The sequence below is a fragment of the Colius striatus genome, chromosome 2 (assembly GCF_028858725.1).
Source record: "Colius striatus isolate bColStr4 chromosome 2, bColStr4.1.hap1, whole genome shotgun sequence".
NCBI classification, from domain to species: domain Eukaryota; kingdom Metazoa; phylum Chordata; class Aves; order Coliiformes; family Coliidae; genus Colius; species Colius striatus.
Genome location: NC_084760.1, coordinates 96,675,732 through 96,703,092, shown reverse-complemented (window position 1 = coordinate 96,703,092; position 27,361 = coordinate 96,675,732). Strand labels below are relative to the sequence as shown.

At 40.0% G+C, this 27,361-nt stretch overlaps 1 protein-coding gene across 16 annotated transcripts in view; it reads left to right on the top strand.

Annotated features, from left to right (window-relative positions):
• Positions 1–27,361, top strand: part of NRXN1 (neurexin 1) — a 720,695-nt gene that overhangs the window by 417,479 nt on the left and 275,855 nt on the right. For 4 of the 16 annotated variants that reach the window (XM_061991575.1, XM_061991574.1, XM_061991573.1 and 1 more), the window contains exon 1: positions 13,077–14,179. The exons of the other annotated variants lie outside the window; for them this stretch is intronic. In XM_061991575.1, coding sequence (XP_061847559.1) covers positions 13,939–14,179 — 241 coding nt within the window. In that variant the 5' untranslated portion in view covers positions 13,077–13,938. Of the gene's footprint in view, positions 1–13,076; positions 14,180–27,361 lie in introns of those variants that run through there. 16 annotated transcript variants of the gene reach the window in all.

The following is a 27,361-nucleotide window of genomic DNA, read 5'->3' as shown; positions in this document are numbered from 1 at the left end:
CTCATCCTGTTCACCAACCACTAAAAATGTGGTGCCTTATTAGCAGAGAAATCATGCATTATAGATTAATGGCCATTAATGCTCTGGGTTTTCTCAGTCCTTGTACTGCAGACACCTAAGTCAGAAAATTTCGTAACGAGGTTTCTATATCTGTTGCTAAATAATGATGAAACACCTGCTGATCTCATCACTATGACCAAAAACCTCAGTGATACTGCAGTTTGGTTTTTTTCATATGAAGAGATTAAACTAGAGATTCTAAATAAACGTAACTTAACTGTTTTTTATCACCTGGGTCTGTATTGAGTAGTGATGCAGGAATTCCCTGCTGCTAGTCATATTTACAAATGACATTTTCCTGAACTGCAGCAGTACTGGAAAGGAAGAAGCAAACTTCTTCAAGTGCATAATTAGAATTTTCCTTTTGGGAAACTAATCTTGTGAATCTGCTTATTTCTGAGCTTCTTTAGTGGAAGAAAGCCTTTATGGTATTGCTTACACATTATAAATCTCCTTTGATGAAAAAAAAAATGAAAGAAGTTCAAACTAACAATGATGTATTTTATACACCAAAAAACTTTTTCATATACTGAGTTGTATAATTGAAGCCCATCTTGACTAGAGAAGTTACTTTAGAAGTTTTTAAGGTTGTAAGCTATTTCCACTGTGCAATTCAATAGCTCATTGTCAGTTAAATATATTATACTGCATATAGATCCAGTGTTCTGGAGGAATTCCACAAGAAACAAGTGCACTTGTGGCATATACTGTAGATCTAATGCATACTTACTTTAGCAGCATAAATCTTGCTCTAAATCTCTTTTTGCATTAATGATAAATTGATCATTAGTGTGAAGTAGGTGACAATTAAAAATGGCTTCTAATAATTTATAGCTCATATTGATTTTGCTAGAATGTTTTAACACTAAGGCAGCATCCAGGTCTTTGGATTGTGTAAATTCCATTCCGGTCAATAGGATATTGGCTGAAAACACCCAGCAACCTGTTCTTCAGCTCTCACTTTCTGGCTTTCAATCACAGCATATCAGAGCTCCAAAGTACATGGGTATATAGCATTGCTCTTGCATACGATGTAATTCATAAACCCTTTGTGTGATTCTAATTCTAGTGTAGAAGTCACTCTTAGCAATAGAAAAGTTGCTCATTGTCCCACACAATGTAAATGTAAATGCTGCTTTCTGCTACAATGAGAAGGAAAGGACTGAAGTCCTGTTTTGTGTCTCCTTATGTGACACATTCCCCTTTTATGCAACAAAATGTAGAACATATGCCACTTTACACACCCAATGCACAGACCCAATGCACTTTGTTAAGTGCTTGACACAGGACTTATCTCCTGCAACCTGACCTGACATAGGTGGTGTGCCCACATCTCACACTGAGCTATATCACTAATATTGTAAGTTTAAATCTGGCAACAGTGATTAATATTTACTGTAGAACAATTAATATTTTCATTAAGGCTAGTTTACAAGAGCAAAGCAAATGGAAACTAAGGTTCTTAGTACCAAGTATTCTAAGTTTATATCATAATTAATTTTCCTTCAGTACAAGGTGAAGGTTGCAAGGGTATTACTTAGAAGGTTACATAGAAGGTGAAGGCTTTCAGGGCATTACTTAGTTTTTTTTTTCAGTAAAGTGCCCTGATTTGAGCTGTAGGAATTAACTAATTTTAGATTTAGAGACCATTCTGAAAATAAAGTATTTGAGAGAAGATTTATTCAATCCTAACAGAAAAACAGTGACAATGAAAAGGCATTCTATTTTAAACCAAGACCATAAAAAATGATGAATGAAAACATAATTTTTTTAAATGTAATTTCTTTTAAAGATGTGTTTCTTTAATATTTGTAATGTGTTTCCTTTATTTTTCATTACAAAAAATTTGAGACCTTTTCATGTTATCAAATGAAAAACAGTTTCACTGCAAGTTTGTGTGTTTTGTTTTTTTTTACTGAGCTCCACTGCTTTCATTGTTTTCTAAAACACTTTGACATATCTGGAAGAGGAGGACTACACTAGTATGAGCTTTTTTTTAGAGAAAGCAAACACAAACCTGTAATATATACAATGCCAACTCCACTAAAAAAACAACAGTTCTGCAAGAGGCAGGGATAAGAAAAAACCATGATAATTCCTATTATGTGATTGTCTTCCTCCAGTGTGTCGCATAATTCTGATTAAAATTACTGGCAGTATTTTGTGTGCATCAAAGAAAAACAGCTCCAGGAACTGACATCCTGTTAAATGTAGAAGGGCTATTATAGGCTAGTGGTTCAATATGATGGTTTTTGAAAACTTCCTATTGAAAACCCTAAGCTTTTCTGGGGAGTAACAGTGAACTGTGTAACCAAAGAGGGTCAGCAGAGCACCTATATTTTCTATTGAAATTTATGATCTTTTGTTATGCACTGAAATAAATAGGTAAAATTAGGCAAGTTTTCATAGAACCATAAGTTGTGGGCAAGAAGACTTGCATTTTCTTTTGTGTTACAACCTGTTTTTAAAAGATAAGTTGGTTATGACTCTTCATTTTAATTATATAGCAGGGGCTTTCTCTTGGATAAAAAAAAAATTAATGTAATTCATTAAAAAACAGAACACAGGTATGAATTAAATTATTTTCGTTTTCCAGTCTCTTGATAGTTGCAGCTATCATTTGCATATATGTGAAGGAGGACGAGCTTGATCTAACAAAGTCTCTTTACAGTGATAATGCTTTCTCATACAAGTTGTCCCATAAAGCAAGGTTGATCAGATATTTATAGGACTTCCCTTTATCTATGTATGGAAGCTGAAGATGACCCACACACCCATAATTACTATAAACATTGGCTTTTGTCATAAAGTGATTTCAGACTACCTTAAACACAGTAATGGTTTTAACACTGCACTGAATGTTCTTAATAGAGATTTATAGATACAAACCTGTAGGTGTAGAAGACTTAATCCTGTGATGCACCATTTAGTAGTGCTTGAAGATGAAATGTTTCCGCACTGGTGTGAGTGGTGTAATTCTACCAAGCCTTACTCATGCAAATAAGCTTTATCCTTATGACTGATAACATTGACCTAGCTTGTCAATTAGCTATTAACTGACTAATAGCTTGTAGTGATTTGCCCAAGGCTGCACTTGAAAAGCTGTGGCAGAGGCTGATGTAGAACTTCCATCTTTTCCATACTACCAAAGTAGGATAATATTTTATATAAGTATATGGTACATCACCTGATAGCCTAGCCATGTATCATCACAGAAGTAGTTAATTTTACAGTGACACTGAATGAAAGACATGTACTGTGACAGTGAAATGGTAGCTGTCTTTGTTTGAAAGCACTGCCATGTCCGCTGCTAAACCATGTCCCTCAGTGCTACATCTACTGGTCTTTAAATACCTCCATGGGTGGTAACTCAGCTATTTCCCTGGACAGCCTGTTCCAATGGTTGAAAACACTTTCAATGAAGATTTTTTTCATAATATCCAGTCAAAATCTCCCCTGGTGCAACCTGAGGGCATTTTTTCTTGTCCTGTAGCTTTTTACTTGGGAGATGAGACCAACATACACCTTGCTACAACTTCCCTTCAGTGAGTGGTAAAGTCTTCCCTCAGCCTCCTTTTCTCCAGGCTAAATAACCCAGGTTCCCTCATCTGCTCCTCGTAAGACTTGTGTTCCAGACCGTTCACCAGCCTGTCTCTGGACACACTCCAGAGCCTCAGTGTGTTTCTTATTGTGAGACCCCAAAACTGAACACAGTATTCAAGATGTGGTTTCACCAGCACCAAGTACAGGAGGTTGATCACTTTCCTGGTCCTGCTGGCCACACTATTTCTAAGTCAGGCTGGGATGCCATTGACCTTCTTGGTCATCTGGGTGTACTACTGGCTCATATTCAGCTGTCTGTTGAACAACACACTCAGGTACTTTTCTGTCAGACAGCTTTCCAGTCACTCTGTCTCAAGCCTTTAGCGTTGCCTGGGGTTGTTGTGGCCTAAGTGCAGGACCCAGCACTTGGCCTTGTTAAACCTCATACAGTTGGCCTCAGCCCATTGATCCAGCCTGTCCAGGTCCCTCTAAGCCTTCCTACTGTCAAGCAGACAGTGTTTTCAGTGTTTTCAGCAAACTTAATGAGGGTGCACTCAATCCTCTCATCCAGATCATCGATAAAGATGTTAAACAGAACAGGCCCCAGCACTGAGCCCTGGGGAACACCACTGGTGACCGGCCACCAACTAGATTTAATTCCATTCACCACCACTCTTTGGGCCCAGCCATCCAGACAGTTTTTTATGCAGGGAAGTACATGCCTGTCCAAGCCATGAGCAGCCAGTTTCACCAGATATTCTCCCTGGTTAAGTTAATTATCTTTGACTTCTGTAGTAGCTTAATTTTTCTTGCTCTATCAATAGGCCTGCTAAAAGAAGTACAATGTAAAGGGCTTTATCTGTGTTATTGATTGGCTAGAAAGTGATGTGTTTGGGACTGTATTGGAGCTTCTCTAGTGACTATTTATTTAAATTGGGGAAAAAAATCACTACTCCTTGAAAAAAAATCCTAGAACTTCTATTTAACATTACAAAGGAGGACATTGCTTAATCCTTGAAGTAGGAAATTGCTTTTCTTCATGATCCATTGCTTTCATACTGTTTCTGGCTGCTGCTGCTGAAGGAAAGAAAAACTATGTTCTCAGTCTGTTTTCACTGTATCTATTTTCTTATCCTCTACAAAAACTTGGCTGCTAATGTGTTGCTGAAGGAGAGCTTGGCTACGAAAAGATCTTTTTGTCTCAAACGGGCATTTGCAAATAGGGAAGCAAAGAAAACTGTATGTGACAAACTGAAAAAAGGAAATTAAGGATTTGAAATAGTATATAAAAGCTGAAGCGTGTGAGATATTGCTATTCTTTGAGATGCCATTATGGGTTTATACCTAAATTCAGCAGCATGTTCCCAGCTGAATGTTGCTAAGGAGTGTTTTCTCATGTGTTCTGATCTTGTATATATACATACAGAAAAAAAAAAAATGACAAACAAAAGTAAAAAGCATAGCTGCCTGAAAATGATGGTATCTTATTTCCCCTTCCTTAAAATTCATTCTTTTTTTATTAAAAGCACCTATAGTTTTATTGCTTCTAATAAGCATTACAAAAATATAGCATGTTACAGCTCAGAGATAGAAAACACTAATGGACTGTAACTACGGAATGATTATTTAACTTCAGAAGTTACAATATTTAGTTAATGATTCCCTGACATTGTCAGGACGGGTCACAGAATGGATTTTAAAGTAATTATAAGTTAGCAGCGGTAGTTTATATCTTTCCTCTAGCAACAGCAGCAGAAGTTGTATTTTTCTTCTATCAGTGGTGATTCCCGTTTCTTTTTTTAATCTGATTGCTTATTTTTTTAAAGTCTATTTACTCTTGCAAATAATAATCAAAGGTTATACTAGCAAAATAGTAATCTGAAAATAGTTGTGATAGCAAGTTTTTGATGATGGTATGTAACAGAAGAGATATATGTATGCTTCGAGGTTTTGTTTGTGATAGCCACATGAGGAAAATCGCAAGACCATGCCATATGCCCAATAAAAGCTTCATTAGAAAGGCATTAGATTATTCCAACTTACTCTGTGGCTTATTTTATTTAGAATGTAATCAGATAAGTTCATTAGTTTGCAGACTTAATGTTTTCTACTGTACCTCAAAGCAACCAGTAACAATTCCACTGAGACTCTGCAGATCTCACTAACACCTGTCAAGATAAACACATGGCTCTCTAGGGGAATCACCTTGGCAACATAACTGAGGAAATGTGGAAAAAAAGTAAATCTTTCACACACAAAAGAGTGTTACACAGTATAAACCTGATTAATGATTTTTTACATGGCTCTGAGGTCATATATCTCTTCAAAGTCAGAAAAAAAAGTCAAATCAATCTCCGAAGAACAAATATTTTGGAATGTACAATACTGCATTTGAAATGTATTTTAAAGAACTTGAAGGATGTAGAATAATTATGCAATTTGAACAGAGCCTCAGAAAGACTGTCAGAGACCATACAATTGAGTCTCCATCCCCCTAGGGCTAATATATTAGATTACAAGGATTATTTTAGTGACAGTATTTGTGCCACTACATTTAAGATTATGTCAGCATTTCCATTTTAAACCTGTATGTTCAGAGGTTCATAACTCAGCTATAGAAAATGCTCTTGGCACTACAAACAAATGTGGTTTCTGCACAATGGTGACACTTTTTCAGGGAAAAAAAAAAAAGAAGCTTAAAGCTAAATAAGTATTTGGACATTTTAAAGTTATGAATGCCAAAAGTTAATGCTGTCTTCTTACAATTCTGCTTTTTAAATTCAGTTATTTCTACAGCTGACTTTTAACACTACTGCTGTCTGGAGTGTAAAGCAAATGTATTGAACTGCAAGAGTAGACAGAATGGGAACAGTAAGGCTGCACCTTACCCATTTCTCTGGCAATATTGTTACAGGACTAATGTGTTCGGGGAAGGTGAGAAGTGGAACTCTACTGTACATTCTCTTCACTATCAAGGCCAGGAAGGGGGTCAGTGTGGTGACCGATTGTTAATCGTGATGGGTGATATCTTAGAAATCTGTCAGAAAAACCTGCCTATTACTAACTTAGGGACACTATGAATATTTAGGGCTCTCTTGACTACCAGCAGGCTTTCCACTAAAAAAAAAAAAAAAAAAAAGGCAATCAACTTTGCCTTGCAAAATCTATAAATTCAATTTCCCCATTTTTGGGGAAATTGCACTTTGAGTCAAGTGTGAGCTTGGCCCTGACATGGCTTTTATATCTCAAGTATTATGTATGGTCAACAGAACAAGAGCTGCAAACAACCCAATACGTACACTTTTCCTATTTCTATAGGCCCTTATAAACAAATAGGCTTTGCACATACTTTGTGTGCTTCTACTAGACACAAAAGAGTACACACTGGGTTCTATTATTGTCATCTGTCACTGCTCTGACCAAACTTCATGATGACTAATTTGTAACCTATTTTTGTGGTTCTTTTTTGTTGTTGTTGTCCTTAGCTGGAGTATTTGCTGAGGAGTTCAAATCAGTAGCATTGAAGCTGTAGTCAGGGATCTCTTTTCTGCAGCAATGCAGTGCCAGTTCCTGCAGCAGTACTGGTAGAAATCAGAGACTTTTGCAGGTTCTGCAGTAGTCTAATTGCCCATAGAATTAGTGCTCATGCACTAGTCCAGAGAGAACATGAGTTCAGCCTGCCCTGCTTGATAAACAACTACAAATCTCTTAAATACCTCTATGTATCTATATGTGGATTTGGCCTAAATTCCTGTGGCTTTATACTGGAGTGAAAGGGGGAACTTACCCAAAGTGTTAGTACTCTTTGTGCAAAGTTAGACAAAAAAACCCCAATAAAATTAAGTGACATTTGCAGCATTGGTAGCCAGCAAAAGACAACCCCCAGTGGAATATGAGCCTTCTCCTCAAGGCAGGTCAAACCAGGGCTAACACAAGTAATTGCAGATGAACTTGGCTAAGTGCCCCAATGACTGACTGATAGACCAACCAGGGCTATATTAGACCAAGAGGGAGCTTCCTTTCAGAGTTAAAATTCCCCATTGGAAAATGTTCTTCTACTGGCCCCTTCTATTCTAAATTGAAGGGATCTGGCTTATGTGCAGGATTTAAAATAAAATGAGAAAAAAAAAGATCAGCTTGCTTTTGACAGCAATGAATAGAAAGAAAGAGATTATTTCTGTCTTTATATACTCAGAGACAAGAAATATTTATTATGAAGATTTAAGCCTATTTGGATGGTCAGATTTATGGACAGAAAGACTTATTAACTGTACTAGGATTTATTTTGAACTATACATATCGAGAGAATAGCTGCACTCTAGAAAAAGCAGTCTAAGTATTATCACTGTGAACTCTCTTTTTTTTACACGAACACAAAAAACTGGAATTTCTGTGTATTTTATGACTGTGCGATACTCCATCCATCTCTCATGGAATGATATTTTTTACTTTCCAAGTCTCTGGACAGTTTGCATTATAAAGTTTGTTGATTTCCTTTCTAAATAAAGGACTTCTGCCCTAAGTTTTGTAGGATTAGGACACAAGTTGGCCACAGCTACACAGAGATGACATGCTTTAGTTCAATATCTTGAAATTATTTGGCTTTTGAAAGAAACATTCTCTACTGTTTAAAAGAAAAAAAGGAGCAACTCTAATGACATTAAAATGTCTGAAAATCAGACATTTTTAGTATTGTGGCATCCTGTGTATAGATCCTTAAATTCATCAGAGTTTAGAGTGTTAAGTGGAAACATTAGCTTGAAGATTTTCGTCTCTAAGCTGCTGTCTTTAGGACAGATGGACATAAATTCTGGCTTGCTTAATTGTAATCATAAAGCATCTACAGGTTTTCAAATGAATTGAGATCCTATATCTAGTAGTGGAGAAAAGTTATAATAGAAAAAGACATAAAATGTGTTAAAGTGTTCATTGATCATGTGTTGCTGTAATATTTATGGAGGGCTTTTTTTCTATCTGAGTTTGCTGAACAGTACTTGAGCTTCAGGAGTCTAAGAGTGAATGTTGCAGAATGCAGGATTTCATCTCTGGAGAACAGAGGTGGCCAGAGAAGTCTGGTTGCACAAGGCAGTAATTACCTAAAGGAGTCCTGAATGTAACTGAAAACTTCTGCTAGCCTAAGGCACGATCTGGACTTCAGTTTTGGTAGTGCCACCAAAGTTGTTCTTCTTAACAGACATAGCTGTATTGACAAGAACCTGGGTGTAGAGAGATATGGTCATAGCAGAAAGAAGGATCAGATTTTATCTGATAAATTATACTCATGGAAGTATTTTTTCTGTTAGTATAAATCTTCTTTAAGAGTTTTTGGTGTTTATAGAATAATGGCACAGAAGAAACAAGGGGAACGTGTGTGAGGATGTTCTCTTTCATAAACCTAGGAACACACTGGTATTTGTAGCAGAATTCATTTGGCAGATTTAGCTTGATTAAACATCACATTTACTGCCAATGTGACCTTCACAGGATAAGTGTGAAATGGGGCTAAAAAAAATGTTAAATTCACTTCACTGAGCTATGTTTCCAAAATACTAAAAACTACATTGTGAACACTATTATTTATCTTCACAGTTTATCTGCTATGCCAAGATGGGACATTTATGTGTTTATACCAACTCTTGTTTATTGCCTTCTTTTGTGCCACTTCTTCCTTCTTGTGAGTGAACCTTCACAAACTGATCTCACCATGTTAATTGTGTTGGGAGTATGTGATTCTGTGCCCTTGGGGATTAAAACCAGATTATTTAAACTTCAGATAGTCCTCAGCTAACAAAGATCCATATTCTCATGTCAGCAGGGGGTAAATAAACAAGTATTTTATGTAAGAAATTATGCTTACCATCATTTTACTTGCAGATGCTTTTAAGTTTTACTTTTCATTAAAAAGCTTAACTCTAAGTGCTGACACTCAATTAAGATTTTTAAATAGAAACATAGAATCGATTAGATCAGAAAAGACTTTGCAGATGACCAAGTCCAATCAAAATCTAGAACTGCCATGTCCACCCCTAAACCATCTCCCTAAGCACCACATCTACCTGACTTTTAAATGCCTCCAGGCCACTTTCTTGGACAGCCTGCTCCAACGCCTGGCAACCCTTTTGGTGAAGAAATATCCAATCTAAAACTTCCCTGGTGCAACCTGAGGCTGTTTCCTTTATTCCTGTAGCGTTTTATTTGAGAGATGAGACTGACACCCACCTCACCACAGACTCCTTTAAAATAAAAAAGAAAATCTAGAGGTATCAGACTATGAATATTTGCCTTAAATTAGAAAGAAGTGCTTGCTGTTATAAGGGAAAAAATGAGCAAGAAAGGATTTTACTTCCTAGAATTTCCTTTTGCCTTCCTCTTTTTCCTGTCCTCATTTGCCATCACTTGCTTTCATATACACTTCCTTCTTCACCTTCCTTTTTTTATTTCTATTTTCAGTCTCTTTATGGTATTTTCTGCAAATTACTTCTCCCCATTTCTTACCTGTGCACTGCATTCTATCACCTTTCTCCTCCCTGAATCTTGGATAGTCCCCCTCCTATTCACCTCTATGGTTCAGAGTGCAGAACTAGAAAAAATGTCAAATGGTATTAAAATTAGAGGTAGTACGTATGAGGTGCTGAGTGTATGGCCAGATCCGGAAAGGGATGTCTACTTAGGCATCAATCCCCTCATTCACATTTTAACTGGGTACTTAAATAAGAGTTAGACACCTAAAAAGCTTTGTGGAGATTGGCCTTTGTGTCCTTAACTCTTGGTTTGGATAGGAAGCAGCAAAATAATTCATTAATTTGATGGTATCTAAGTACCGTTTAACATCATAGTGTAACACCTAAAAATGACCCATTATAATCTATCTGATGAAAAAACTTCTCTAAGTAGTCTCCAAACAGATTTAAACTTGAAACTTTAGTGGCAGTCTTGTGTGTGCACTGCATAAATAGTACACATTTAGTAATGCCAAGCACTTTAACACTCTTTTTATCTTCAGTAAAATATTAAATGAAGTACCTCTGAAGTACCTAAACATTTTGTTCATTTGTCCTTGGTATTTAAGCACTTTAGGCCCCTCTGACATAGCCGATGGAAGGTGGAATAAGAATTCAGATGAAGGTGCTCAAGCTACAAACATATCCGACAACACAGAGAAAAATGCTTACACTAAGTCCTCCTGAACACATACCAAAAGTGCCAAATAAACTGTTAAGGCTGGAAAGGCTCTTCAGGAGGCCTCTGTTGCAAGGTTATACTTAATGGGCATAACTCTGTAATGGGGAGCCACTTGTGCTTTCTTGGATGCCAAGAGGGAAACTTGCACTAAAAGGTAGCAGAATACAGCTCTTGACGGCAGCCACAAAACAGTAGAGCGGAAGTTAGTCTAGACGTGGCTTGCCAACTGCAATTGTATCTGAACAACTGTGTTGCCAACTATACCGTTAAACAGTTGGCAATACTAGCTTCGTATTTCAGAGAAGTGATCACAGTTTTAAGTTACTTGTCTGTAGGATGTCTAGAATCATTAAGAACAGTCAGTTAACTACTGCATGTTTCTAAAATGGCAGCAACGTGTGAACAGTTTACCCAAAAACTGGTTCCAGTGACTGACTGAAATATTTTGTTTCCTGAGTTTTGATAGAAAGCCTAGTGGTATTTATGGATAAAAATTTCTAACACATATTACTTGCATGAACAGGAAATACACATCAGGGGCTTTCATTTTAGAAGAGCTAGTGAATCCAAGATGATGTTTCTTTAAGATTTCTTTCATTTCCCCTTCTTTCCTTGACTCTGAAACATAGATAATTCATTGTATTTTAAGAGGTGACAGTGCATGGCAGTTGCAAGCTGATAGTTTGGAAAATTGAGGTTTCTTACTGCTTTTACACTAAGGCTTCTTGAGATAGCTCGGAAAAGTCACAGACTTCCATATAAGCTGCCCTTCCCTGTGGCGGAGGACAATCCCTGCTCCCGAAGACGGCTCACCAGAGGCCAGCCGGAGGGGCTGGCGTGGCTGGGACCCACCAGGGAACCACCTGGCCCGCCTCCCCCTCACCCGCTTTGCGGGCCAGCACAAGTGCGCTTCCACGGAGCACAGAAAGGGCTTGGGCGCTAAGCTTGGGGAATAGTGGTGTGGTTTTGTCGCGACGTCTTTCATCACAGCGTTGAGACCTTTTCACTATTTTGCAAAGACCTGGGCGTCTTTGCAAAACTTTGAATACAGGCGGCAGCGCATCCGCGCTGGGAGGGGCGTGAAACGCACCGCCCCAGGGGCAGGGCAGGGGCTGCCTCTCCTTCGCCCCTACTCGGGGGAGTTTCGAGTCCTTTAGCCGCCGTGGGCACCCCCAGCACAGCTGCGAGGTGAAGGGCGTTTCTCCTCGCCGAGGGGGGAGCAGTCCGCCCTGGACTGAGCAGTCAGGGCGAAACGCCTTTCTCTTCCCAAAGCCTACACAGCTGAGTAAGGGTTGTGACTTCTCTTCACATCCACGTGAATTAGAAAGCGCCTTAGCAAATTGCAGTGGTTTTCGTTTAAATTAACGCGAAATGTATAAAAAGGCATTCTCACACCCACTGCTCGCCCTCTTCCTTTCACGCATCCGCACCCATGATCTCATGCTGCTAGAGGCATGGCACAAAATCTACGGCAGGCTGGAAGCGGTAGAGGGAGGGAGGGAGGGAGAGGAGGAGGAGGGCTGGGAGCGTACAGCTCACACACCCTGCTGTGCCCAGGTGCGGTACTGCAAGGGCTGCGCCTCCCGCGGCTGGCTCCGGGGGATGCAGGACACCGCCTTCCCCCCCCCGCCCCAATCCCTGCGAGGGGCAAATGTTTTTTCCTTTGAATGCAGACCTTCCCTTTTAAACATGACACTTAGCTGCCGCGGGTGGTCGTGGTGTAGAACAGCTCTTCCCGCTGTTTTCGAGGCAGGCGTGGGTGCGTGGCGTGGGGCGAGCGCGGCGGCAGGTCCCGCACCCGGGGGCCAACGTGAGGCGCTGCCGGCGCCGCCCTACAACTGGGGGCGGGGAGGGGGGGAACGCTTTTTCAGCCCAGTTTGTGTCCACAATGTACAGCAAAGGTAGTTGATGAGTAGTGCCAGAAAAAAAAAACAAAAAACCAAAAAAACCACTCTGGTAATTCTTTGTTAGGCGCTGTGTGTGTAATTACCAGCTAATCAGAGCTGATGCTCGAACAGACAGAGGGAAACATCTGATGGGGGAAGTTTAGGCCAATTAAAGGACCCCAAATCGTTCCTTTCAAGATGAAAGTGTTTTTTCAAGACAGTGGTACATGTGAACTGTTAGAGGAGGGGAAATACTCCCGCCGCGCTGTTGACTCCGCGGCACGGATGGGCGGCGGATGGGGAAGAGCGGCGCGCGTGTGTGTGTGCGCGTGTGTCCTCCGCACCGCCCGAGCCGTGTTCTGGCAGTGCGCGGCTCCCGAAAGGCAGAGGAGAGGCAACGCGACTGTGTGGGAGCTGAACTCAGCCTCCCTCTTTAACATAGGCTCGTCCTCTGCATTGCATCCAAGCTTCAGCGATTTGCTGTTTGGAGACTGCAGATTTGCATAGCCCTGCTCTTCGCAAGCATGGTGGTTTTTTTGTTGGTTTTGGTTGGTTTTTTTTTTTTTTTCCCCAGCTTCTTTCATAAGGGTGTACTATTCTCCCTGAAAACATCCTCGGTTATTACTGTCAATAGTCAGACCACTGCGATTGCCGGAGCAGCCTGATTATTGTCTGGCAGCTTGTGCGAGTGTGTTTGTGAGTGTGTATGTGTGTGTGAGCGCCGGGAAGAGAGCTCGCTGGGTGAGGGCTCACCACTTTGGAGATGAATGGAGGGAAGACCAGCAGTTTGATTTTTCTCTGCTTTCCCAGCGCTGGCTGATGGGGTGGCATCCCCTTTTTTCTTTCTTAGCAGAAATGTGGCATGATTGGCTACACTGTGGATTACTGAGGATGGGGGAATGCTTGGCACTCTCGTAGCCCTTGCAACTGTGGAGTATTGTTAATGAGCACCAGCCCCGGGAAAGCTGAAACTAGCGTTTGTTTGAGCGCGGGGCTTTTCCCCTTTTCCACCTCTTTGCGAAGGCTCTGAACTGCCTGGATTCTCCGCCTCTGACTATGTCTCGGATTGTTTTGGGTAGAAGAAGACCTGGAGAAAAGGATCTTCATAAGCTTTCCCAAAGGGAAGAGATGGCTCGCCTGGTGCGGTGAGCTGCAGCCAGCGCCGTGTGCTTGTGTGCGAGCGCGCCTCTGCCCAAAGTTTGCCTCCTTTGCTGTGGCTGCTGCTCCTCCCGAGGACGCCGCGGGCCGGCTCGCCGCGCACCGGAGGATGGGGGTGCTCCTCAGGGCCAGCCCGGAGCCAGGACCCGCCGGCAGCAGCGGCAGCAGCGCCGGGAGCCGCTTGGCCCTGCTCTGGATAGTCCCACTCACTCTCAGCGGCCTCCTTGGGGTGGCGTGGGGCGCCTCCAGTTTGGGAGCTCACCACATTCACCATTTCCATGGCAGCAGCAAACATCATTCAGTGCCTATCGCTATCTACAGGTCACCGGCTTCCTTGCGAGGCGGACACGGTGGGTTCGGACGCCGCTCGGTACCCTGCATGGTCGGGTCTGCGCCGCGCCGCCCACCCCGCACCGCCGCCAGCCCCGCAGAGGTCAGGCATGGGCTGCGGGACTCCGCGGGCCGGCGCTGCTGTCGTGGTCGGTGGGAGGCAGAGGAGCGCGAAGGGCAGGCGGGAGAAGGGCTGCGGGGCTGGCCCCCTCGGGAGCTCCGTGGGGCGGGGTGCGGGCCCGGCCCGCCGCTCCCGGTTCGGGGACGCGGGGTACTCGTCTGGCCTCCGGCCCGGCGGGGATGGGTGGACGAGCGACGCTGCCGGGGGCAGCCCGCGGCTGCCGGGCATTCCCCAGGGCCGGCGGCATCTCCCTGCTGCGCGCCCCGCGGAGCCCCGGCGGGGTCGGCTGGCGCGGGGCGGGCGGCGGAGGGGGAGGTTCTCCCGCACCGCTCCGCTCCCCACCCCGTCGCAGACGGAGCCGGCTGGAAAGCCCATCCCGTAGGCGCCTCCGTTGTCCGGAGCCGCGGCCACCGGATGGGAGCGCCCCGGCAACGCTGGCCCTCGCCACCCTCCCCGCCTCCCCCTCATGCCGGGGACACACGCACCGGGGCAAACCGTCTGAGCGGCGGGTGCCCGTGGCCCCGCTCCGCGGCGAGAGGCAGGGCAGGGCGCCGAGGGACCCCGGCGCGGAGCAAGGGGCGGGGAGGGAGTCTAAGCGATGCTGAAATTGCCAGTGATGATCATGCTCCTTCCAATTCATTACCTTGGTCGAAAGTCGATGAACTAAAAGCAAAGGTCAGCTAATTATACAGGAGACTGGGGAAGAAGTAAGGGTTTAGACACTGAGAAGGGGAATTCATGCTCACTGTGGCGGTTAGGAAAGGGACGAAGATGAAATCATTTTCAGGTGCAAATGCTTTTTGCCTACGAATCACAGCGCTCTGGTACTTAGTTTCTGAAGGGACAGGAAGCAGCTTTAGTGCCCTTTAAACAGCCTCGTTACAGTTTTTCCTTTTCTATTTTGCACGCATACTTTTGTGAACCTGTACATAAATACATGCAAAATAGATATGCATATGTTCAGCGTTACCAAAAGCTGTAAAAGAAAGAGAAACACCAGACTGTGTTTTAAGGCATCACAGCCTCCCTTTGTCTCTGAGGAAGGGAGGAAAAAAAAGATAAAAACCCTTGTGGGCTTCTGATTAGATTATACAGCTTCATTCTTCTTCATTTTTCTCATCTTGCTTGCTTCATTTGCACGATCATGCAATGTCATTTACAGGCTTTGCAAAGTGAAAACCAGATCTTGTTCTTCACCTTAGCATCTCTGCAAGATGACCTAGTTGCAGACATGGGGTAGTTAGGATTTATTGGATTTTTTTCAGTGATTAACAATGCTAGTGGATATGATAGTATTGTTTACCTGAAAAATCCCACCATGTGCTAAATACCTTTTAAAACTCAACTGCTAGAAAAGGCAAAGTGCACAGAAATATCTTTTCTCAATCATTTTGTTAATTTAAAAATAATTTTTAAAAGTTAGATGTCTGGTCAAAGAAAGAGAAATTCAGGCCACCACTCTATAGTGCACTGAGGCAGTGAGAGACTGAGCTCTGCATGTTCTGTGCTAGGGGAAATTAAAAATGTGTGTGTGTGAGCATATATGGATATGCTTATTATTCTTTCAGCTTCTGCCCATATGGGAATAACATTTAGGGACTTGCTAGTAATTTGAAGGAAGACTAAAAGCATGAGGGGAAAAGAAATATGATTGTAGAGGTACCAGCCACAGTTCCTTAGAATGCATTTTTGAAGCACAACTTTGTCGATTTTTAAATATGGTACCTTGGACCCAGTCAAAGGATGATGGTGTAAAAAAGCAGATTTCTCAGGAGGATTGACTCTTGTTAAAGAAAATAAAACATGAAGTGGTAGAGCTGCCACTTGAGGACTTCATAGGAAAACCCAGGAGCCTCTCCAGAAGTTAAGTAGCGGATTTTACAAAATGAAGGATGTTACACGTCATAAGAAGGCATTTCAGAATGTTTACTCGATAACTCTAAACATCCTTGCGTTTCTGTGTTTATCTGAAATTCTGCTATCTGAGAGTGATTTAAAACATCTAATTCCTTTCATTCTTGAGAGGTATTCTCATTTGCTTCTATAAGCCCGACAAAAGCATTTTTCATTATGCCTGAGCAGGGTTGGACAGAAGCTCCTGTGGAGCCCATCACTGCATTTTTAAGTATTAGTCAGAGGGAGATGGGTGAGGAGTGGGAGGTGCTTATTCCTAACCCCTGCATCTGAGTGCCCTTCTCTAGTGTTCCAGCCCCTGCTGGCTTTAGTCAAGTGAGCATGAGAATTTGTTTATGAGGCTTGTATCCTTCAGTACTAGCTCCCTTCAGTTTTGCTGTTATTCTATTCTAATCTAACACAATTGTACATAAGTGTTGCAGTCTTTGTGGTGAACTTATATCTGGGGTTTTGTTACTTTGTCAGCTTTTCATAGCATTGTTCCTGTTAAAAGTTGAAAAGAGCTTTTAGGGTAGGTCAATTAGTCGATCTCCAGTGAAAGCATTACTCTCTAATATTGTGGATCAGAAGTGTCAAAGGCAGGAGAAACAATCACTTTGCCCAAGTATTCAATAAATGTCACCACGGTGCTCAGACATCCTCCTCTACCTACATCTTCCTCCTCTACCCTGGCACTGGTGTTAGCCCTGCCACCCTCATCCTCTCAGCAAATGGTTTGATTTTTTTTTTTTTTTTTTTTTTGTTCTTTCAGTTTTCCTTGAGCTAACCCAATTCCAACTAATAGTATAAGCAAAGCCAAAAGCCTGGAATGGTTGGAATTTTTTTTCCACTTCTTTTCAGAAGCCAAACCACGATCTTGCTGCTAACGCTCTCGTCAGGTAATTTTGCTGAGATTTTGCTTAGTAGTATGATCTCATGTGGTTTTAGTGGACAGTATTATGCCTCACAGAGGCATAAACAGAATTACAATTAAGCAATTAACTCACCCTGTTAAACAAAAAGCAGTTCAGCGCTCAGTTCTTTAATATACTAAGGAAAAATTAAACATCTTTCAACCTTGACCAAATGATTTTCCTAGTGCTTTCTGATTCTTGTTAAACTCAGGAAGGTGAAAGATGGATGAATGAATTGAATGTTTAACCACAGGAAGGCGTAGGAAAAGAATTCTCTAAATCATGACATCAGCGACATACAGAGATGCACAGAGAAGTGAGAGAGACACTAATGTTCACAAATCTAAGTCTTAGGCTGCTCAGCACTTGCCAGTGGCCTCCACAGCACGTGGCTTATTTGATGATTTATGTTCGTATCTGCTTGCTCCATTTACAAAGGAGGCTATTTCTTTTGTTGTAGCTGTATCTACCATGCAATCTTTTTTGGGGGTAGATAGAGTAGCTCATACTGCAGTGCCTCTAGATTAGAAAAACATGGAATGTCCATGACAAAACTCACATAAAAGAAAAGAGACTGCAGCTTTCTCAACAACTTGAAATGAAGAAAGCCTGTTTCTCAAGAACCCAAGAAGACGATGGATGATGTATGAAGTCAAAATTGCATGTTGAATATGTAAAAAGTTGAAATGTAGCCATATGGATGGCTGTTGCCATCCTTATTCACTTTGTCCTTCCTGAAAACACTTTGGTCTCTACTGGGCTAAGCCTTTTATTGTTCCCCGATTCCTCATTCAGTTGCCAAATGACAAGTACAAATTGTCCACTTCTTCTGGCTTTTTCATCTTTCTGTATTCTCAGGATCTTGTTCAGGCTGTTTTCTGATAAGTAAGTTGATTCTGTTTTGTATATTTTTAAATCAGAGGAGGAGCCAGGAAGTGATTAATGAAATCTGTATGTTGAAAAGAAAAGGAAAAAAATGTGGAGGGAGTAGGACTGATGCACTCACATGCAGAACAAAAAGACTTGATCAGTATGTGTAGGGGTTGTGTGTTTAAGGACAGGGGTGCCAGCATGATGTCAGGAAAGATTTGACTCAATGAGACTTATGACCAAGATACAGGCTTAGGGGGAGCCTAATATGGAATAGGCTACTGAGGGCAGTTATTATAAAGTGATTTGAGGTGATGAAATGCTAGGTACCTTGTGGTGGAACAGTAGAGGGATTTAAGAGGTTGAGTAGAGGGATGAAAAAGTGGTTCAACAGCAAAGTTCCCGATTGGGAAGAAGTTTGTGGAAATTGAGGGCTTTGAGGAAGAAAAGTGAACATGTTTCAGAAATGAGAGCTGAGGTTGAGCACTAGGATGTTGTGTTACCACACCGTGTTGCGTCCTCCAGTCTTTTCTATCCAGAATGTGATGTGACACCAGGAACGTGCATACTGAACTACTTCTGAGCTAGCCCAGCTGCTTCCAGTCTCTGCTTCACTATTGTTGTTGAAATACAGGTGCATTGGATTAATATATGTTGTGTCCATTTAGAGAGACTTCTATATAACCAGCTTACTGTTACTGGAGCACCAGGCTGCAGGCTGGATCAGGCAGCCCTTGTTTAGTGAAGATTGCCTGTTTAACGCAATTAGGAGCTTTTACTAAGTAAGAATAGCAGGACCAGAATTGCAACATGGAAGTGAAATAATTTATACCACCATTGTGCAAAATATGACCAAAACAACTTTTAAAAATGTGCATATGGTGTACAGTTGGCTTTTTGTCTTTGTAAGAAAACTGCAAGGAAAGACATTAGTATAGGAAAAAATCATTTTGTCTTTTTACTTTTTTTTTTTTCTTTGAGATAAACTGGGATGGCTATTTCTGCACATAATGATAATAAACCAATTAGTCTTAGGGGTTAGAGTAGATTAAATGGCATTTTTTTCAGTTAGAGTATGCATATTATATTGCAGAAAAGGGTTATATTTTGATTAAAACATCGAATGTAAATGTTTCCAGATGTTCAAGCATTGTTTCTCGATGTGCTATTAGAGGTAGAAGTGAAAAAGTCTCATCTTCACATTGTAATTGCCTTTTTTAAAGAGAAATCCTAAAATGTTTTTTCAACCTGTTTGTGTATTACAATTTTCTTTATATATCTCCTCTTCATTCACAGATTTTCAAATACTAGTTCTCCCTGAATACTTCTTATGCATAACTGAGGCATTTTCTTGTTTTAAGACTGTGAAGCATAGAAGCTTTCTCCACATCTTTAAATTATAAATGTTATATCCCCCTTTCAAAATTTCCAATATGCTCCATCAGTTATTATCCCCATCAGCTGCCAAAGTATTAACATCAGTTGGAATAAAATGAATAACAAAGCAATTTCAGTCAGCATAGTGGTTAATTGGCTGTGCAGTTAGATATGCGTATTAGGGAATGTGGTTTCTATATTATTATTTCCGTCAATATGGCTTGTCAAAGAGGCACACAGTCTTCAGCAGTATTGCGGACAGTCTGGAGCACTGTAATCAAAAGTGGAATGTTGCTCATGGATTTCTGATAAGAATCTTTATACAAGCCCTGCTGCCTTAGTACATGCACAGCTATTGATTGACTGGGGTGCCTTTACAAGAGCTAAACAAATAACAACACTCTGTTGTCACTTATCAGCAATACTACTTTTGCTTCAGCCTGTGGTAACCATATTTTTCTAAATTTAAAGCATGTTTGATTGTCTTTTAATCAGATGCTCTTTGAAATAAGTTATCAGAAGAAATTAATTTAGCATTCAATACAGTGTACTTCCCGCTGTTTCTAATTTTCAAAGATGGATTTTTTTTTCTGATAGCGAGAAGTTGACTTGACTTCAAGGGAAATTTCTTTGTTTCTTTATTTTAGTCCAGGGGAGAAGTCCTGACAAAAATCTGATGTATAACTGCTATACCCAATGTGAGGAAGCACAACCAGTTCTACAGTCCTAATATTTTCTCATCTTCTTCACACAGATGGCCATTACAACAGTTAACCATAGGATGATATGCTCAATTATTGTATTTTCAATGGATCATGTAGTGTAGTTCACTGAAGTTAGTCTTTTGTCTTCTCCTTGGTCAAAGCTTGCAATAGTTCTTGACCTTTCTGAGTAATCAAGATGACATTACTGACCTCTTTCTTGTCTTTCCCCAGTATCAGTTAATTTATCTTTATGTTACTAAGTTTGATGTCCTCAGGTCTGCCACAGTATCTGTAGCAAATTTTTCTAAAGCTAGCAATTTCCTTTCTAGTTTGTAAACACAGTGTAGGCAGAGCTGATAGATCTTACTGTGATAAAAAATTGACTCCTGAATGTAGCTGTGATTATAAGTAGAATGCAACAGTCTGATTTGATGAAAGAAAGTGTATTATAAATAATAACACCGTTCTATAAAGTTAAAAGTAACAAACATGAAGAAAAGAGGCCATGTACTTACCATCATTTAGACATTTTTTGTTTCCAAATAGCAATGTCTGGAAGTACTTTTTTGCTGGTCTTTCTCACAACTTTCTGTACATTTGTGTGTAAGCATGTGCATGCACTTGGATACATATCACAGGTGTTTCCTTGTAGTGAGAAAATGGTCCATAGGTTTATGATGAAAAAGAGAACGTTTCTCTGAGTTGAAAATATTCAGTGATGATATTCATTAGCCAGAGATGTAGTTGGTCAGAACAATATAATTAATTATTCCCTTAACCCTTAGTTGACAGAAAAAAAAGAGCCAATGAAATAAAGCAGGAAAGGAGTTGGGGAGAAGTGGTGGTGGTGGATGGTACTCTAGAGAGCTGGGATAAGGTGATGCAGAGCACACCAAGCTTAGGAGCATTCACCATCTCTGACCCATTCAGTAATTACTGAATCACCATAGAAAACTTACAGTTAGTTCTGAATTTCTGTAAGGACTAAACTGACCATCAAAATAACCCAGGATAAGGGTGTGACTGGCTTGTACAGTGTAGATATGATAAGGGTCAAAAAGCTTTACCATTTCTGGAGTTTGGTTGATGCGATGTGTGCACACAATAGATACATGTTACATGTGATCTCAGGTCTCAGAAGGCAAGACAAGGTTGAAGCAGAGGCAGGGTTTACACGAAGGGATAGGAATGTACGTAATCTGTTTGGTTTTTGGATTTTTTTTTCCCCCATATACTTGAACTGTAAATGGCACAATGATGAGTCTTCCTTTTAAATACATAAATAGATGTTTTCTGAAGAGCTTGCTTCTTAGGCATGGAGAGACAAAGGGCTCAGCGATAAGAGTTGCTTAGATCATTCTGCTGTTCTGGGGGTTTAACAAGGAATTCACTCAGATACCTACTCAGAAATGACAGAAGTGTTAACTCCTTCTATAAGTCCCTTCCTTGTAGATACAGCAGATAAAAGTACCAACATGCTTCTAAAGCAAGTTGACTGCTTTCCAAATATGTTCTTTTATCCTTGCATATCTGCAACCGAGTTAGGGCTTCTCTAATTTACTTCACTAATTCAGCTCATCCACAATCGTAAAATAAAGAGCAGAGAATTACTAGACTTGAAGAAGTTTCAAAAACTCTTGAGAAACTTTTTCTACCTTCAGAGGAGTCAGATGTGGTCTTAAACTGTTTGCATTGGTGAATCACTAGATTTGATTGACTTTCTCAGTGCAGCAGCTCTCGAGCACTGGAAAGTAGGTGGAAAGGAGATGTGGAGAAATGGCCATGTGCTTGGCTCCTCCTCACTGATCACTGGAGACGTGAAGGAACTGAGGGCAATAGAAAAAACCGTTTCTGGTCACTGACTGGGGATTAATTTGCTCTTACTGAGGTCAAGCTCAAAGTTTTCACTTCATGACCTTCTCTGTTGTGCCTCTGTTCAGATATGATGCATGCAGCACTTGCAATGTGATCCTCCTCCACCAAAACAATACTTTTTAAGCTGTGAATGAAATATTGCAGATAATAATGCAAACACATGCATTTTTAAAATAGGTTTGATGCAGTTAGTGGATGCTTTATTTCACATTATGACAAGAATTATGAGAGAACTTTCAGTGAAAATAATGAATTGCCTTATTTATGGAAAACATACGAGCATGAATTGAATCACACTGTTACTTTGGGTTTGGATATTCAGTGCCCACAGAGAGGGGTTTAGGAGTTGTAACAAAACAACAGATGTGAGATTAGCCCCTTTGGCTGTATCTAAATGGATAGGTCCTAAAATCCTGGTGTCTCAGTTGATCAGGACATGTGGTGGATCCCATCCAAGCCCCATCCTTCCACCCATGCACTTCTCAGTCTGGTTTGTCATTGCAGATTGCCTTGCTGTGGATTTTAAATCTGCCTGGGACATGTACCCCGACCCTGGCATTTGGAGCAGCTCTCAAATACCACTGTTGATTATTCTAAAAAAAGAAAAAAAACATTATATGGGCAAGTGAAGGTGGGCAAAAAGTCAGATGTTATTTTATTGCTTGGAAGTTATTCCAAGCAATTTCTTAGTGCTTGGAAGTTTTACTTGGGTTGCAGGAGTATGATTGCTCACTTTGTGCCCTGTCAATTAGAAGACTTTCTTTTTCAAAAGTACTGTGATTAAGAAACGCACAACATAGTTTTGTTAGAAGTTGTTAGTTGGAGTGTGTTATGTATGAGGATACATAAGCCAAATGCTCATTTTGACTGTACTGACTTAGAAAAGCAATCACTCACTGAGACTGAAGCCAGAACAATTTTTGTAATGATAATTTTGAATTTCTGTAGAAACCTTCTCACATTAGCTCATAAAACTTGCTTTTCATCACTCAGTACATTTTGACAGATTTAGCTGTATTTAGCTATATTCCTGTTGTCTAACAAGAATAAAGTAAAATCCACTGTATGGCATTTAAAGGGAGAAGTTGGTGAAGGAAGAATAGTAACAACATTATTTTGCAGAAACAACAGCAAATCCAAACATCTTAGAGTGAGATATTAAATATCCTGCTGTGTAAGATGTTGCCAAACAGTAGTTAAGCATGCAGAAAAGAGGAGTTGTTGGTCTGTTAAGAACAGTAGACTGTAAATATCTAACTTAGACACTTAAATTTCAGTTTGCAGCTGGCAGTGATTTCATGAGTTGTATGATTAGCTAAGTGAAAATGCAATTTCTATGTAAGTGTGCAGGAGCTTAGTTTCGAAGATCCTCAGGTCAGCAAAGGTAAATAATTAAATGGCGTAAAAATGTGATACATCTGCTAGATATCTGTAGGGGCAATTACTTTAGTAATTGGCAGTTATTAACACTGATATAAATTGCAAGCCACTCAACTGAAGACTCCTTAGATCCTATCTATACGTTGTACTTGTAGGAGAAAATTTGCCTGTCAGGGAGCTTATGCCTTAGACTTTGGGAAGGTGGGCTTCAGTATAATCTGTGTGTATCATATGGCTTGTGATAGCACATGGACTATGGACAAATGTCACTGTTTTCATCTAAGGTCACTGCTGGAGACATGAGAAAGACTTATCCTAAACTGGCCACATCAAGTATGGTGTGAGTAAATAAATATGTCAGGATTTTCAGAATGTATTGTGTTTGTTTCTAGTCGTTAATTTGACATCAGATGGCTGTTTGATAATCACTGTATTCTTTTTTTCCTTTTCCCCAATGTAATTATTTGACTAGGAAGAAAAACTAAAAGAAAAACCACCAAACCAAACCGAAACCAACTCCAGCCTCCCCCTCCCCCAAACTGTAAATTATATGTAATCTAGGGGTAAATTTACCTGTGCGTATAGTGTGTGTGCATATAGCATGTGTGCATATACCTCAGTCTTCTGAAGAGGTCAGTTATTTGCCCAACTGTAGTTTGGAAAAATGGAAAATCAGGGGGAGAAAAGGACTTGTTATTGCTGAATGATACTTAGCATACATCAACCCAATGTTGCTAAACCCCTCCCTGTTTCTAATGCTATTGTTGAAAAGTGACAGATATATATAAGTTTAGCTCTTGTCCTGCATATGCACTGATATCTCTCTGGCACTACAGCCTATCTTGGCAATAAGCTTGCCTGGCATGGTTATTCCCATTTCATGGAGAGGAGCTGAGACACGGTAAATCAATTTCTCATTTGTGTTCTCTCTTGAATGATTCAAAGAAATCACGCAGTGGTCAGATTGACCATCTGAAAATTCCCTCTGTGTTTCTTGTGCACTTGCCTGTGATAGAAGAGACGTATCTGGGGCATGGCCAGAGTGTGTAACACTCTGTTGTCAGTTGGCATAGCTTAAAGCAGATTCCATGCTGGTTTAGCGTATGCCATGCCTCAGTCATCCTTCCATAAGCAATTCATTGGGTAGTGCTTTTCCCACAGCTGTGTGTCAAACAAAAAGCTAAGTGCAGCAGAGGTTAAGGATTATTCTATTCAGCCTTTGCTTGCGCTTGTTAATGAGTAGCCATCCAGTTTATTTCAAGAGTACACAGCTTTACCTATCTAAATGTGACAAACATCTAAACATAAGTCACACATCAACCTGCAATTGGAAAAGAATTAAACAAAGGCTTGCTGAATTCTGCATTGCTGTAATTTCATTTCATTATATTGTGCTATTACTAAAACCTGGGACCGTTACAACAATATGCTAGTTACTGAACATATACCATTCTTTTTGCTTCGGTCTTTAGGTCATACTATGGGATTAATAGAATTGATCTGTGAAAAAAATGAAAAAAGGTGATGCAAAGAAATGGGGGAGGGGAGGAAGAAAAGGAAAATGGGTCAAGCAGCAGACAGAGCTTACCTTTCTTTTTGAAAATGAAAACCAGAAATGTTTTCTCTCTGTGAAAATGTGTGTGTGTGTGTTCGCTTTTCATTAGAGAATGTTTTCTCAGTTATTTGACTTGATTTGTTTGTAAAGCTATTATAATTTTTTTAAATGTAGAAAGATATAAAATGCTGATCTTTGTGTATGCCAGTACACCAAGCTTAGAATTGTCATGCCTCGAAGATGAGACTAGCCTGTCTTTTTGTATAAGCCATCTTTCCAAACTTCCCATCAGTACTTACATTTTTGGGGGCCATATGGGGTGCAATTCACTTAAATATTCTTTACTTGTCTTATAATTCCAGTTGCTGATTGTATATGATGTGTATTAAGTGAGAAGGGCAGTCATAATGCATTGTGTCTATATTTGAACTGGTGTCATCACATCATGTCATTTTGTTTTACAGATACTGTTTGCCATTTAAATGTTACCCCCCCCATGTAATTGCTCTGGATGTCTGAATGTTGGCATCAGTAGGCAAGGCATTTTCTCTATTCTATATGTGACTGAGGTTAGTTTTTCCTTCAGCAAAGTCACATCTAGCTTTGTTTGAAAGGATTAGTTGCCTTCAATTGTTACTCTAGGATAATTAACAGTTCATCAGAATGATTTCACAAGCCATTATTTGTGAGAATGACTGGGACAAGGTTTTTTAGTTTGCAGTGAATCTATGATTTGCCATTATATTTGAAGAGTCAACAGGCGCAGAGGAAAGGTCAGCATTAACTTTCTTTCATAATTTCATGTGGGGTTTTTTTTGAGTAATACATCACGTTGTGCGTCTTTTATTTCTTATCTTAGCAAGTGTTATAATTTTTAATATTTGTATTATGGTGGCATCTAGAAATTTCAATCAGAGGTTGTGAGCCCATTGTGCTAAGCAGATGCATTGAATAGAGAAAGACAAGAAAGCTGAGGAAATAATCACTCTCTGCTGCTGACGATACTCTCCAGGGTAGGTTTCAAAATAGCTCAGAAGCTGTGTAAAATTAATAAGCTGTTCCTCATGTACTGTAATCCTCTTTCATATTGCATTGGCATGAGGGATCTCTGTAGAGAGGAGGGGCTGCAAATAAGATTTGCCAGAGGATGGGGTTGAAGATTGTCCCTGAAAGTCTAGATTTTTACTGTGAGTACAATGGATAGGTGCATACTAACAATATGCATACAAGTGGTCTGGATGGAATTTTTCCACTACAAAATCTCTGAATCAGTGAAGTCTGTTTAGTCCCTCAGAGTAAGGCTGATTAGATATAAAATTTGAATCAATGTCCTTTTGTTTCTTTAGCATCTTTATAGTTTTCTCTGCTGATAGCAGAAAGATATGAGGAATTCGGGAGCATTACTCTTATGTAATAGAAATGTAATGAGGTAATTTAGTAGCTTTTTGAGGTACTAGGTCAATTTGTATTCACTGATTTGGAAACGTGTTCCTTCTGACTCCAGATTTGCAGTGTGGTATGAAGTTTTTTATTTTATTATCACATTTTTAAAATGTTATTTTTTCATACAGTGTATGTTCAATGCATATATGCAATAGAAAACCTAAAAATAAAGATGTAACACTGAATTGTAATTACCTGTCATAGAGAAAATTCCGAAATATTAAGTACCACTGTCACATTTTACTGATATCATAAGTATTTATTCGGCACATGTCCATACGTTCAATGTATTAAATCATGTTAACTTAAATATGTGTTTATAAACCAATCCTCTGCACATACACACATTTTATAACATTTTAGATACCTTGATTAATGACACAGATCATTTTTACTGTGTGACACAGTTTGTCATACCTTTTATCCAATTTTCAGATATTCTTAGATCTTCTTGTAATAAGGCTATTCTTCTTGCTACAGTTAGACTTCTTTTGCTTATTTTCTTATGGAATACATTAAGATTTAACAGTTATGTATTTCCTAATAAACATAGCTGGAGGACAGCTGCTTCCATTATCTTATCTATATCTGTGTTACGTCTTCACTGGAACCCTTTAAATATTCTTGGACAGTCACTTAGTAATATATAAAATGTTTCTCATCTTAGATTTCAGCAGAGACATCAATCCTAATGTTCTGGGCTATACTGCATGATTGTCTAGGAGTTAAATATGCATAATGAAGGTACAGTAGTTAAAATGTACTGGTGTACATTTAATATTTATAGATAACTCTTTCAAAGAAGTCAGGATATATTGCTGTATTCAGCCAATCTATCTTATGTCTAAATCACTACCACGTTGTCTATATTTTCTTTTGCAATCAGTCAGCCAAAGACACTGTAGAACATTTACCTTGCAGTCTTGCAATTTGAATTATCAGATCAAGTGTATTAAATTCTGGTAAGGGTAAAACTGATGACAATTTCTCGGTAAGTTCATTCCTTATTATTAGTTTTCTAGGAAATGGAAACCAATTCTGTAGCAGACTTGAAAGGAGAGAACTCTTCA